Source organism: Drosophila navojoa, chromosome 2, assembly GCF_054131105.1.
Source record: "Drosophila navojoa isolate 15081-1374.11 chromosome 2, UAZ_NAV_1.0, whole genome shotgun sequence".
Classification (NCBI taxonomy): domain Eukaryota; kingdom Metazoa; phylum Arthropoda; class Insecta; order Diptera; family Drosophilidae; genus Drosophila; species Drosophila navojoa.
The window spans coordinates 137443-151057 of record NC_142890.1 but is presented as its reverse complement, the minus strand read 5'-3'; the positions used below and the strand labels follow the sequence as shown (position 1 = coordinate 151057).

The 13615-nt window shown below is 41.8% G+C and overlaps 4 protein-coding genes across 7 annotated transcripts; 2 read left to right on the top strand and 2 right to left on the bottom strand.

The window, feature by feature from the left end:
• Positions 1 to 47: 47 nt before the first annotated feature.
• LOC108652924 (pre-mRNA-splicing factor RBM22) lies at positions 48 to 1532 on the bottom strand. Its single transcript, XM_018103124.3, has one exon. The coding sequence runs from the start codon at positions 1440 to 1442 to the stop codon at positions 156 to 158; it is 1287 nt and encodes a 428-aa protein (XP_017958613.1). The 5' UTR covers positions 1443 to 1532; the 3' UTR covers positions 48 to 155.
• Positions 1533 to 1850: 318 nt separating this feature from the next.
• abs (ATP-dependent RNA helicase abstrakt) lies at positions 1851 to 3855 on the top strand. Its single transcript, XM_018097977.3, has one exon. It carries the CDS (start codon positions 1949 to 1951, stop codon positions 3806 to 3808), a length of 1860 nt encoding a protein of 619 aa, XP_017953466.1. The 5' UTR covers positions 1851 to 1948; the 3' UTR covers positions 3809 to 3855.
• Positions 3856 to 4271: 416 nt separating this feature from the next.
• On the top strand, positions 4272 to 11584 carry Gel (Gelsolin). 4 transcript variants are annotated; one of them, XR_016197652.1, is made up of 8 exons: positions 4272 to 4386; positions 6194 to 6473; positions 7164 to 7359; positions 8114 to 8188; positions 8890 to 9085; positions 9144 to 10855; positions 10951 to 11195; positions 11260 to 11584. XR_016197652.1 is itself a non-coding variant. In XM_030387489.2 (8 exons), exons 2-8 carry the CDS (start codon positions 6430 to 6432, stop codon positions 11354 to 11356), a joined length of 2376 nt encoding a protein of 791 aa, XP_030243349.1. In that variant the 5' UTR covers positions 4272 to 4386; positions 6194 to 6429; the 3' UTR covers positions 11357 to 11584. The 4 variants fall into 4 exon arrangements, 3 of the variants coding, with proteins under 3 accessions (XP_030243349.1, XP_017968867.1, XP_017968866.1); XM_030387489.2 differs by having other exon boundaries at positions 10951 to 11076; positions 11330 to 11584; XM_018113378.3 differs by having other exon boundaries at positions 4273 to 4386; positions 7167 to 7359; positions 10951 to 11076; positions 11297 to 11584.
• A 76-nt stretch (positions 11585 to 11660) lies between these two features.
• On the bottom strand, positions 11661 to 13557 carry LOC108660104 (venom protease). Its single transcript, XM_018113379.3, has 5 exons — positions 13231 to 13557; positions 13053 to 13168; positions 12715 to 12824; positions 12483 to 12647; positions 11661 to 12139 (listed from the first exon to the last, which is right to left on the bottom strand). Exons 1-5 carry the CDS (start codon positions 13547 to 13549, stop codon positions 11701 to 11703), a joined length of 1149 nt encoding a protein of 382 aa, XP_017968868.1. The 5' UTR covers positions 13550 to 13557; the 3' UTR covers positions 11661 to 11700.
• Between the last annotated feature and the right edge of the window lie 58 nt (positions 13558 to 13615).

Sequence of the window (13615 nt, the reverse complement as noted above, 5' to 3'; positions counted from 1 at the left end):
GGATATGACAGATTTCGTTCATAGACAATTAGAACTCATGATCGATCTCAAAGATAGGAAGATTATATAAACGTTTTTATTCAAGACGTCCATTTATTTTTATTTTTTTTATAGAAGTAGCACTAGCTATATGTTATATTGGTATAAGATGAATATTATTTCTTTATGGCGCCCATGCGACTAGCATCCTGGCTGGGATACGGCATTTGTCCAGGCGGTGGAGGAATCGAATCGAGATTCACACCAGAGGTACTTGTGGTTGTGCTATTTGGGGCCGAAGCAGCTCCACTGGTACTGCTGCTTGGAAGTCCATTGTAGGGCGCTGCAAAAGTAGGTTGGGCGTACATCTGGTAGGCAGAGGCCGGGACCAGATTGGAGGGCAGCTGATGGAGCTTCAAGCCTGCGGGCATGACGTTTATTTGTTCCTGGCGTAGATTGAAGTAGTCGTTTGGCTTAGCACTCGGCGGTGGTATGCCTGCAACATCGAAACGGCGATCTGTCTTGGCGGCGGTGCCCTGCTTGGCCTGAGAATGGGCCCACTTTATGCTAACCTTGCGTCCCTGAATTACCAATTTATTGAAGGTGCGCTCGGCAGCTAACTCGGCGGCACTGCGTTTGGTGTATTGGACAAAAGAGCACTGCTGACGCGGCACAAGCGCAATGGAACGTATTTCTCCATACTGATAGAATTGATCACGTATTTCGGGCTCAGTGATTTCTTCAGGTAAATTTCCAACATACAATGTTGTTATATTGCGATCTTCCGGCGGCTCCAACGTAGGTAATGAAGCGGCACGCTTCATTATCTTCTCGGCAACGGGATCGTTGCGTCCATAGTATCGGTCTTTAATGTTCTGCTCGCATAGTGGATCGTCCGGCTCGTTGGGTTTGTCATGCCGATAGGGACACTCCTCGCCACGTTTGCATTCGCCCTTCACCCAGAAAGAGCAGATGTGAGGCCTATTCCTTTTATAATAAGGCGCTGTACGTGCCAGTTTCGACAGCATTTCGTTTGCAGCAAGTGAGCGTCCCACGGTACCAGCGGCTTCAGTGCCATCTCCATCCTGGAGCTGGGCATCAATGTTCTGTATGTAGTACTCTTTATTGACATCACTCTGTGGCATATTGTCTGCCACTTTCAGTGCTGCGTCGCGCACCTGGATGGGCAGACCATACTCCAAATCCAGGAGACACGTCTGGCAAACGTTCTTCAACCGGGCACACGTTTGACAGACCTCAGTCTTCTTAAAGCGCATTCGCGCACCCGGGCACCAACGGAATATGGTAAAAGGACGTGTGCATATTTTGCATTCCTTGCCGAAGCGTTCCTTGATCATGCGCACGTACGGATTATCACCCAGGCATGTCTGGCAGAGGATTGGGAACTCGGCGTCCTCCCAATTCTGCCGATTATATGTGTTTGTCGTCTTTGACATAGACATGATGACGACGAAAGTTAATATTTAGTCAATTACTAAACAAAATCACACTGCTCAGTTTTCGGCGAGTTCGAGTTGACGTCTAAGAAGAAATATATTATTTCTTCGATAATTTGCAATGATTGCTCGATATATATCGACTTAGTCAGCGGTAGCGCTCGCTGAGAGCTCGGTAAAACTTTTATTTTTACAGTACACACTGTAGTTATGTTGAATGTAGTACCTCCAAAACGTAAGATGCTCTATTTAAAAATTGTGTCAACTGAATAAAATATTAACAGAACTCATTGTTCCGCAGATATATGTATATTCAATGTGTTAGTCGTTATATAAATAGACAGTCTGGCAGCGCAAAAATTAAAAGAATAGTGGTGCTGCCGAATTGCCGATATAAAAATGTTGGGCTTATCGATTCGACGCATATGGCAGCACCCTGTTGTCGAAAACGTTTGGATTCAGAGCAACACAAAAAACAATTCTAAAGGTTCCGTTCATGTAGTTGAGTAAATATGAGTACACCTATTAAACGTTACAGGCGTAGCTCCAAATCGTCTGATGAAGAAGAGAAGGAAGACAATTATGTGCCCTACGTTCCAGTTAAAGAACGGAAAAAGCAACATTTGATGAAACTAGGGCGCATTGTTCAACTGGCCACAGAAACAACACAGCCGAAATCTTCTAGCGAAAATGAAAACGAAGATGATGCACAAGGTGCCCAAGAGGCAGAGACTTGGGGTCGCAAATACAACATCAGTTTGCTGGACCAACATACAGAGCTTAAAAAAATTGCGGAAGCCAAAAAGTTGAGCGCCGTGGAAAAACAGCTTCGTGAGGAGGAAAAGATAATGGAGAGCATTGCGCAGCAGAAGGCACTGATGGGTGTAGCGGAATTGGCTAAAGGTATACAGTATGACGAACCGATTAAGACATCATGGCGGCCACCGCGCTATATAGAGGCCATGCCCGAGTCGGAGCGGCAGGCTATACGTAAGCAGCTGAGAATCTTGGTTGAAGGCGAGAATGTTAGCCCTCCCATTCGCAGCTTTCGTGAGATGAAGTTTCACAAGGGCATTCTCAATGGTCTGGCTGCCAAGGGAATTAAAAAGCCAACGCCCATACAAGTGCAGGGCCTGCCAACTGTACTTGCTGGCCGCGATTTGATCGGCATTGCCTTCACGGGCTCTGGCAAAACGCTGGTATTTGTGTTGCCGATTGTAATGTTTGCTCTGGAACAGGAATTCCGTCTGCCCTTCGAACGCAACGAGGGTCCGTACGGGCTCATCATATGTCCGTCTCGTGAACTGGCCAAACAGACGCACGAAATCATTCAACATTACAGTAAGCATCTGCAGCTGTGCGGTATGCCTGAGATTCGCTCCTGCCTGGCAATGGGCGGACTGCCAGTGTCTGAGGCGCTAGATGTGATATCGCGTGGAGTGCACATTGTGGTGGCCACTCCTGGGCGACTCATGGACATGCTGGACAAGAAGATACTTACTTTGGACATGTGTCGGTATCTGTGCATGGACGAGGCGGATCGCATGATTGATATGGGCTTCGAGGAAGATGTGCGTACTATATTCTCGTTCTTTAAGGGTCAGCGGCAGACGCTGCTCTTCTCTGCCACAATGCCCAAGAAGATTCAAAACTTTGCGCGTTCTGCACTTGTCAAACCAGTGACAATCAACGTAGGACGTGCCGGTGCCGCCTCCATGAATGTCACGCAGCAAGTAGAGTATGTGAAGCAGGAAGCCAAAGTGGTCTACCTACTGGAGTGCCTGCAAAAGACGGCTCCTCCAGTGCTTATCTTTGCCGAGAAGAAACAAGACGTGGACACTATACACGAATATCTACTGCTTAAGGGCGTCGAGGCTGTGGCCATACACGGCGGCAAGGATCAGGAGGAGCGTTCACGTGCGGTCGACGCATATCGGGTGGGCAAAAAAGATGTTCTTGTTGCCACAGACGTGGCCTCCAAAGGCCTAGATTTTCCCAATGTTCAGCATGTGATCAATTACGATATGCCCGACGATATCGAGAACTATGTGCATCGCATTGGTCGAACAGGTCGCTCTAATACCAAGGGATTAGCGACTACACTGATCAACAAGATAACTGAGCAATCTGTACTACTGGATTTAAAGCACCTTCTCCTGGAAGCCAAGCAGGAGGTACCCGACTTTCTTGACGAACTGGCGCCTGAGGCGGAGCATCAGCATTTGGATCTGGGCGACTCGCATGGCTGCAGCTATTGCGGTGGTCTTGGCCATCGGATAACCGAATGCCCCAAATTGGAGGCAGTGCAAAGCAAACAGGCCTCGAATATTGGAAGACGCGACTATTTGTCCAATACGGCTGCCGATTACTAAAAAGTAAACATTAGCATCTAAATAATAAGATAACAATCCTACAGAAATATTTTAAGAATACATATTGACACTATTTTATAAAATAAGAAAAATTCATGAGCTTACTTAGATCAACAAATTAATTAAACTTTTAAAATAGTGACGGTATTGTACAAATTTGGTAAATTTTTAAAAGCAAATGCAATGCTTTTTGCATATGAAAATCTATTGTCAGTTAAACAGTGTACAAAAGATTAGTTGGACTTGGGTTCGCAGAATCAAAAGCTGGGTATTCTCTGTGATCTCTAACCCGGTTTCTAATAAAGCTTGAATTGTGTTTTTCAATTGTTTACAGTTATGTTTTACGAATTGTACTTTTTCTGATCCCTCTCGTACTATCTGCTCGTCAGTCTTATCAAAACGGTGACTGCTTGATCTCGCTTTGCTTTCGAGCGGCCTTTTATAAGTCAACGACAATCGTTCAGTTTCGTTCAGTGTCTCAAGCTGCGTTGCTTCGATCACTACATACTAGTGCCGCGAGTTTGTTCAGTTGCTTCCAAAGCCTGGAAGCTTTCAGTTCATCTTGTTGACAGAGAAGCGTAAGTGATTTATTCGCTTAGTGTGTTTGTGTGTGTGTTTGGCTGTATTGATAGCGTCAATAGATCAGCTGATATGCATAAATTGTGTGAGTTTTAGATAAATATGCAAAATTAGAAACAATATCATTTAATATTGTATGTATATGATACACTTCAAATGAATGACCTATAAGCATGAAACACCAAATGATAACCTTTGCCTGTGCCTCGCAAAATCGAATCATTGCTCAATTGTAAATTGTCTTAGGCTCTACAGTACTATGTGTATATACATATGTATGTATGTACATACGTATAGAGTGTATCATTATATTATATGTTCTACTGATTAGGCTTGTCAATTTCTGTGAGCTTAGCTTATCTTGGGCTAAGGTTTCCAGACGCGTAATTGCTAGACTTGAAAGTACGTCTGTACATATGTATGTATAACTTAATTTTTTTTAGGGAAAAACAAAACAAGACCAAAAAGTATAATTAAATTAATTTTGTATAGTATAAATGAAAAGTAATTTTCAGTTTGTAAAATATGTAATTGAAATTTTGTAGATTCTGTTAAATTTGGCTCATTGCAAAGGGCTGCATTTAAATTTTTTTTTCAAGAACTACGAGCCTTATAACCATTAAGACACATTATATATTCTATGTGTAATTTTATGTACACAAATGAGAGGAAGTAATATTATTTACCAATTATTGTTAATATTTATCACATTTAAAATGGCATTAAAGCGCCATACTTCTTGTCTCTTTTAAAAGGCATATGTATTAAAGTAAATAGTATTTATGAGTATATATTGATTTATGAGTTAACGAGTTTTGAATTACAATTTGCTAATGAGTTGTTAAACATGAATTGGTCAATTCCTTTTGTGCTGCTTTTCTATCCATTGTAGTTAACAATTGTGAAGGAAGATGACGTATGCTTGTGCTACAACATTTGGAATGTATATTATGAGATAGTTGAAATTCAAAACACGTCGCATTTATATATACTACAATATATGTATATATGTACACAGATAGCCCAATAACAGGTCCAACTTGAAAATGACAGAAAATACTTGAATAAGGCAAATAAACAATGTGAGCATTGTCGCTTACCATATATCATAAATGCATATAAATAAATATGTATAATGTTTATAATGCTCGTGACCCAGTTGAGAAACGAGAAAAGGGCTTGTCGATGGTGCTATTTCTTTAATAGTGATATCATTCGAGTCCCACATGTCGCCATGTTAAAAACCTAATTACTTAAAATAAAAATTATAAAATAAAAAAAAAAAGCGTGCGTGACGCGTTTTAATTGGCAGCTTCAGTGAGTGATATTAAAACTAAAAACTATATGTTGTTATCTGAGGACCAGAAAATGTTTAAGCTTGCTTAAAGCTTTAAAAATGAAATCAAGTTTACGATAAAGGAAGTCTGTGGGAATCCTGAACCGGTTCTTATTTCAGCAGCATATATTTTTAATATATTGCCATACTTGCCTATTTGTCACATGTTTAATGGAAATTATTAATATTTGTATTATTTTCATATATATTATATATTGTATATGCTATTATCAATGCTCTGGTATATATTGAATAATATAATAAGAACTGAATAATATAATAAGAGTAAATATATAAATATATAAATATTGTAACTTATTCCAGTTATATAGATCAATTGATATACACATACATGCATATATCTTGAACTGTAGTAGAGTGCGTTTTATATCAAGTGCTTTGTAATGTTGATGTCTAATGTTTTTTATCAATGATTTAATAACCTGTTGCTCTCTCTTTCTCATTCACAGGTCATTCTCTCTTTTATCTCTCAGCCAGCGGGCAATCATCTGTGTTTGAGTTGGGAAAGATAAAAACAAAGGCGAATACTACATAATAATAGCAACAATTCGACCGACACAAACGGCTACACACAAGCGCATATACATATTTATATATCTCAAGCAACAATAAACAAAGGCGCTCAGCGAGTGGCCTCATCCCCTGTCGCTTCCTCCATCGCCCCAGAAGCCGACGCCGCCACGAAATGGCAAAGCGAAACGCCGCCCGTCATCTGGCAGTCATCTGCAGGTAATGCAAGCGAGTGGTTCGCTAGCTAATAAGCTCCCAGTTTTTAATAGAGTAGAGCAGTGTGAAAAAAGTTAACTAAACAGAGAAAATATTACACATACGGCGCGAGCTTATAAATAACGTGATTATATATATATATATATATATATATATATATATATATATATATACAAAATTGTAAGTTTTAATCAGATTTTTCACATGTTTATCAGACTGAAATTCTGATCTAGAATATGCTGAAAATCTTAGAGTTTATTGGTTTTAAAATAGACTCATAAAATCGAAGTCTTAACGACTGATTTTTTTTTTTTTTTTTTTTTTTTTTGACTGATTTAATATTATTAGCTTTATTATTCAGCTCTGATAGATTACCTTTTTAGGTAAATAAATAGTGCAAATAATGTATTACTCACAGGCGGTGTGCGTGTTCATCAAAAGAATATCAACTGTTCATGCTCTCAGACTTACATATGTATATATATCAACTATAAGCTAGGCCAGTTTTTCGAGTACAGTACATTAAATGACAAATGAGGCTCTATGTGTCTGAACGACCTTTTATGGTTATGAGTCATTGACATTGAAACCCGTGATGGTCTGGCACAGCTAGATAGGTCGACTTGTTGCCTGTAAAAGGCGTTTAGTTGGATGATTGCTTTCAAGCAAAAACTTAATTATTTCCAATTCCAGCAGTTTGGTCGTATTCATCGCCATTTCTACAAGATTCTGCTCAGCGGGCACATTCAACACTCGACCCGCATTCCCTGTCTCAACTGCTGACGTTCAACCCTCTAGTAGCACCAACAAGCAACCAGCCAGACGCATCATGCATCCAGCTTTCGCCAATGCCGGTCGCGCACCTGGCCTGGAGATATGGCGCATTGAAGTAAGTAATAGTAGTTGCAACGACCGAATCTATGAAAACAGGAAAAATTCAGATGAGGAAATATTCTGTATTTAAATGTACTTACACTTTTAGTATCGACAGTCTTGGCATATATAGGTTTCTATATATGTAGATGTCTTGGAATACGCTTGCAATTTTACTTTTATACACTGCATCTATGAGGGAAGTGTATATAAATAGTTGCTGCCGCTGCATGTTTACATCGTTTGGGGGAAAGTTCGACACCCACGCACGAATGCGTTGCTCAGCGAGCGGCGCCTCAGCGGCAGCTGTTGCCGTTGGCATGCAAAGTGATAGTACACTTGCACACACACACTTACTTATAGTCCGCACACACATACATACATACATATATACACACGTGTTTGCATTAAAGGAATTGTAGACTGGTGTCTGATGCTGGTTTCTATTCGCTGAAGGCACGCAATATGAGGAACACATGTTTGGCTAGCAAAGCTTCACTAGTATGTGTCTGTGCTGTCAATACGACCAGTGTGTGTTAATTAACTCAGAAACAGCATAATTTATTAGCTCCTGCCGGCAAATGGTAACAGCTTGCCTTTATGTTGTTTTTTGGATAATTTTGCCTTTGTTTATAGAGAATCGATTTCACTTTTTTTTTTCAAATAATTATTTTTACTGTTTCGGCTCCCGAAATAGAACATTAACATATATACATATATATGTACATACTTTTATGTATACTCATGTCTGTCCAATTTTGGTGTTTTAGAATTTCGAGCCTGTGCCGTATCCCCCAAACAACTATGGCAAATTTTACACTGGAGATTCCTTCATCATTCTGAATGTAAGTAAAATAGAATAATACAAAGAATAATAATACTGCAACAATAATAAATGTGTGTGATAAATGATAATAAATTTAATAAGTTAAGTAATATTAAATCACATTTAAAATTTTATATGAATTTTAAAAATTAAAAATAATTATAAATGGTTATTATATCTCTTATGCTGAATGCGAATTACTAAAAGATTTTACTCAATTTAAAGATTTGTTGATATAATGATCTATAATGAATTATTTTCGCCTTTTTATACCCTGAACCCATTGAAAATGGGAAATCAGGGCATAATGGTTGTGTAAAAGTATGTAGCGGGCAGAAGGAATCATCGCAGACCCCATAAAGTATATACATATATTCTTGATCAGCACGACGAAAGTTTTATTAAGATCGTACGTCTAGAAATTAAATTATTTAATAAATAAATTTTCATAACATTGCCCTCACTGCAGCGCAGCCCAAGCGCAGTCGCTGCTTACTGCCCAGTTAGCAGAGCGCGAGCTTATGTGTGAGTATGGATGCATATGTATGTATGAGTGCTCAAAAGAAGTGCAGAATGATTAGAATATCAGATTGGAGGGTTCAGGGTATTTCCTAGTCGAGCAATAAGCCCTTTGTGAACTTACAAAGTAAAATATAAGATATATTTTTTTATAGATAAATAATAATATTAATTCTCTACTTACTTCCCTTCAATTCGTAGACTAAGCAGAACCCGAAGGACAAGCAACTCACATGGGATGTGCACTTTTGGCTGGGCTCGGAGACATCCACCGATGAGGCTGGAGCTGCGGCTATTCTGACAGTGCAATTAGACGATATCCTCAATGGAGGTCCCGTCCAGCATCGTGAGGTGCAGGATCATGAGTCACAGCTGTTTCTCAGCTACTTCAAGAACGGTAAATGCTGTGTGGATTGTCAAGATAGTTTTATGAGCAAGTCTGTTCCATTGTTCAGGTGTGCGGTATGAACAGGGCGGTGTGGGCACCGGATTCAAGCACGTGCAGACAAATGCCCAGGGGGAGAAGCGCCTGTTCCAGGTGAAGGGCAAGCGCAATGTGCGCGTGCGCCAGGTAAATCTCTCCGTCTCCTCGATGAACAAGGGTGATTGCTTCATTCTGGATGCTGGCAATGACATCTATGTCTACGTGGGTGCCCAAGCCAAGCGCGTGGAAAAGCTTAAAGCTATTAGCGCAGCTAACCAAATTAGGGATCAGGATCACAATGGACGTGCCCGCGTGCAGATCATCGATGAATTCAGCACAGAAATGGATAAGCAGCAGTTCTTCGACGTGTTAGGCTCTGGCTCAGCCGACCAGGTGCCCGAGGAGTCGTCCGCTGATGAGGATGGTGCTTTCGAGCGCACAGATGCTGCCGCCGTAACACTTTACAAGGTGTCCGATGCCAGTGGCAACCTCCAGGTGGATACCATTGCTCAGAAGCCCCTACGTCAAGCCATGCTGGATACGCGTGATTGCTTCATATTGGACACTGGCTCCGGCATTTTTGTGTGGGTGGGACGCGGCGCTACTCCCAAAGAAAAGTCCGACGCTATGGCTAAGGCACAAGAGTTCCTGCGCACCAAAAAATACCCAGCTTGGACCCAGATTCATCGCATTGTCGAAGGCGCCGAGTCGGCTCCATTCAAGCAATACTTCGACACCTGGCGCGATGTGGGTATGTCTCATACCCGTCTGGTACGCTCCGCCTTAGACATCGGCTCGGATGAGTCTCTCGATGTGGATGAGATCGATGCTGTCGTGCAGAAGTTAAAGAAAAGTGGTGGTCGCGCCATCGGCTTCATGCCCGATCATGGCCAGAACAGCATCAAGGATATTACCCAGTATGTGTCCAAGGCGGGCAGCAACGAGGTGCTACGCAACCATGTGCCCTTCGAGGAGGAGCTGCCGCTGCTGGGTTTTGGCTCCTATGTGCTTACTTACAACTATGAGGCCAACAATGGTGACAAGGGCGTCATTGTTTATGTCTGGCAGGGCGCCAACGCTAATGCAGCTGTTAAGGAGCGTGCCTTCGAGGATGGCATGGCCTTGGCCGTCGAACAGAATGCTTTGTTAGTGCGCACCACACAGGGCCATGAGCCTCGCCACTTCTACAAGATCTTCAAGGGCAAGCTGTTGACTTCCTACACGGCATTGCCTGTGTCTGCGCAGCTGTTCCGCATTCGCGGCACAGTCGAGAGTGATATCCATGCAAGCGAAGTGCCTGCTGATAGCTCTTCGTTGGCTTCTGGAGATGCGTTTGCCCTAGCTTCCACCAAGACGCACAAGGTGTTCATTTGGCAAGGGCTTGGTGCCTCTGCCTTTGAAAAGGAGGCGGCAACGACACGCTTTGAGAACTACTGGAAGGATGCGCAGCTGGAGGTAATCGAGGAGGGAGCTGAGCCCGACGACTTCTGGGAAGACTTGAACGGTGAGGGTCAGTACGACCGTAGCCTGGACGATCAAACGCCACCACTGCTCGAGGCACGCCTATTCCACTGCCGCCTGACACGCGCTGGGCGTGCTAAAGTCGAGGAGGTCGCCGACTACCAGCAGGAGGATCTCGACACGGATGATGTCATGCTGTTGGATGCTGGCGATGAGATCTATATGTGGGTCGGCTCCGGTGCCACAGCCGAAGAGAATGACAGGATACTGGACATGGCCAAGGTAATATAGTTCTCAACACTGCCAAAGTCAGGTCGCCGGTTAATGCAATCTTTGTAAAACTTCCTTAATGACCCACTTTATCCATTCGATTATAGCGATATATTAGCTTGGAGCCCACCGCCCGCACCGTAGACACTGTTAGCATTATTCGGGTAACCCAGAGTCAGGAGCCCCGCGTCTTCAAGCGCATGTTCCCCTCTTGGGACGACAACTACTGGCAGGTTGGTAAAACTGTAATGAACTCAATCCGTTGCTCTTCACATTAAAACATAACAATCGCCTGCTTTGCATAATCCTCTTTTCGCATGTCTGATATCAAATACTCAATTGAACTCTGTGCGTGAGTATCTCAGCGCCTACTAATGCTTACGAATCATATATTATTAAACAATTTCTTCTACTAGCTCTGAATGCATTTTGAATTGCGTTTCCCCTTTTTAGACCCTGCCTTCCTATGAGGACATCAAACGTCAGGTTTTGGATGCCAACAATGAGGTCTAATAAATCCTCGGCTAAAATACTCAGCAAACTTGACCAAAAATTTGCCTTCGCTTTTGCCTTAAAAAAATACAGAATATATAAAAAATGTCTTGAAATTAAATAATTGTATTAAATGTAAATGTTGTTTACTCAATTTCCTTAACGTAGTAGATTTTCATTGTCGTGTTTTATGTATTCCATGCGCTTTTCAATTTTTGTAGACAATAAATGATGTATTTATTCTTGTAATTTTTGAGTTTATATTAACAAATACATGAACATATTCTAGAATATCTTTTACATATTTGCGTTGCTGAGCTATTTCAGCTGCAATCTGTGATACATAATTTATGATTCAATGACGCTCAGTTTTGCGGCATACCCCATGTAATATCCTCGATCCAGTCCAGGAACGAATAAACACGGGTGTATACACTTGGGTAGCTGCTGCGACAGAATACGCCAAAGGAGGTGATTCCTATAAGATGATAATGAATAAGGCTGCGTCTGCGACCAGGCAAATTCAGCTGCAGCGGACCGCCCGAGTCTCCCTGACAGGTGTCCCGATTCTGAAGGAAATCCTGCGCGCAAATCTGACTGCCTATAATGCCATTGGGAGTCTCAGCAAACACAGGCAGATCCCGGGTGCACTCATCGTTGGGCACTATGGTCGCATTTAGATGGGTCAGGCGATATGTCATGGCCTTGCTAAAGCTAGTCGAGCCATAGCCCATGGCAAATGCAATTGAAGTAGGTATCTCCTTATCCACCCACAGTCGAATGGGGCGAACAAACTCACTTAGTCTGAAATAAACCATTAATGCGGTTTATTTTAATCTGCTAATCTAGAATATACCATTACATTCTACTACCAATATGTTTTTACTTTTGATAATAAATAAATTATATAAATTAACAGTACAAATTATTATCTGTTACTGCTAGTTACCGTCTCTACTTCGTACAGCTTCGACAAATTGCTACTACATATTACTACAAAATGTTTGTAACATACTTATGTCTTCCTACTACTATTACCTACTATTTTTACGTATATTTCAAAAACTTTCCGCATCAAGCTGTAGCTCATTAGTTTAGCTTCAGTAAAAAAATGGATATGAATTTTCGAAAATCCATGAATACTCACTTTACATTATTTGACAGCTTAAGCAGTGCTATATCATTATAATAGAATTCAACTCGGTAATCGGGATGGTTGAAGATACTCTCGATGTCAAAGTTCTGGGGCTCAACCGTCACCTCATCAATCATAAGATTCAGTCCACCGATGCGAACCCATTTCGGCTCATCCCTACAAAAATGTTAAATGTACCGTATGTAATCAAAGAATCATCGCGTACACCCCACTATCAACTCACCCGTCCACCTCAGTGCAATGGGCCGCAGTCAAGACGAAATTCTCGCTTATCAAACTGCCGCCACACTTGTAGTCGATTTTTTCCGAGTTAGTCTTGAAGCCGACAGCCGCCTGTCAAAATAAGTTTTCCGGTTTTATGCGGGTCATTTACGATTATGAGAAGCTACACTCAGAGAAAAGTGTTATACTAATGTGCATAAATATATACTGAATTGAGCGTAGATTATGAATGAGCTAAGTAAAGAGATAACAAACTAATTCGATCCTAAGTTTGCCAGCATAACCCTTGATACTTTCTCTGAGTGTATAATAGGTTATTATCAGCTTAAGAGAACAAACCATATGGGGGTATTCACCAGGCCGGGCAAGTACGCGGCCATCGAAATCTTCGTCATTTGCGTCTTCCGTGACGGCCGTATCGTTGGGAAAGATTCGTTCAACGTACTCGGAGTACTCTTGGTAATAAGAGCTCAGTCAATGGGTTAAGCTAAAGACGAGAATTGAGAAAGGAACTCACTGCGCTCGCAGAGGCGTCTATTCTGGCCCCTGCGCCTCTTCTTGTATCGTCGCCCATTAGGCGGTGGTGGAAACGGTTGCCCCGGTCTGTAGCGAGTCGGATTGAGTTCACGCTGCGGCGGCATCGGAAGTTCGAGCTTAGTGTTTAGCTTACTATTAGAGTAAAAGTCACTGATTTTGAATAATGTATTATACTGCTGGTTATCGGGAAAGACAATGTCCTGTTCCTTGGGAAAGAACATTGGCTGATTCTTGGGCAATCTCTGGCTCCCAGCCAAACAAAACATAGCAGCCGATAAAAGTACCAGCAAGCGGCACATAATATAAATATAAATACAAATAATATAAATTTATATATACAAATTCTTTTTGGGTTGCTTACACTT

Bases quoted from the DNA above. Each gene is read 5' to 3' on its own strand.
- LOC108652924 (XM_018103124.3), bottom strand. From the start codon at position 1,442: ATGTCTATGTCAAAGACGACAAACACATATAATCGGCAGAATTGGGAG.
- LOC108660104 (XM_018113379.3), bottom strand. From the start codon at position 13,549: ATGTGCCGCTTGCTGGTACTTTTATCGGCTGCTATGTTTTGTTTGGCT. The intron at 13,169-13,230 runs GTGAGTTCCTTT...CTTATTACCAAG, and splicing joins TAGACGCCTCTGCGAGCGCA to AGTACTCCGAGTACGTTGAA. The intron at 12,140-12,482 runs GTGAGTATTCAT...GGTTTATTTCAG, and splicing joins AAGCTGTCAAATAATGTAAA to ACTAAGTGAGTTTGTTCGCC.
- Gel (XM_018113377.3), top strand. From the start codon at position 6,430: ATGGCAAAGCGAAACGCCGCCCGTCATCTGGCAGTCATCTGCAG. The intron at 6,474-7,163 runs GTAATGCAAGCG...TTCCAATTCCAG, and splicing joins CATCTGGCAGTCATCTGCAG to CAGTTTGGTCGTATTCATCG. The intron at 9,086-9,143 runs GTAAATGCTGTG...TCCATTGTTCAG, and splicing joins TCTCAGCTACTTCAAGAACG to GTGTGCGGTATGAACAGGGC.
- abs (XM_018097977.3), top strand. From the start codon at position 1,949: ATGAGTACACCTATTAAACGTTACAGGCGTAGCTCCAAATCGTCTGAT.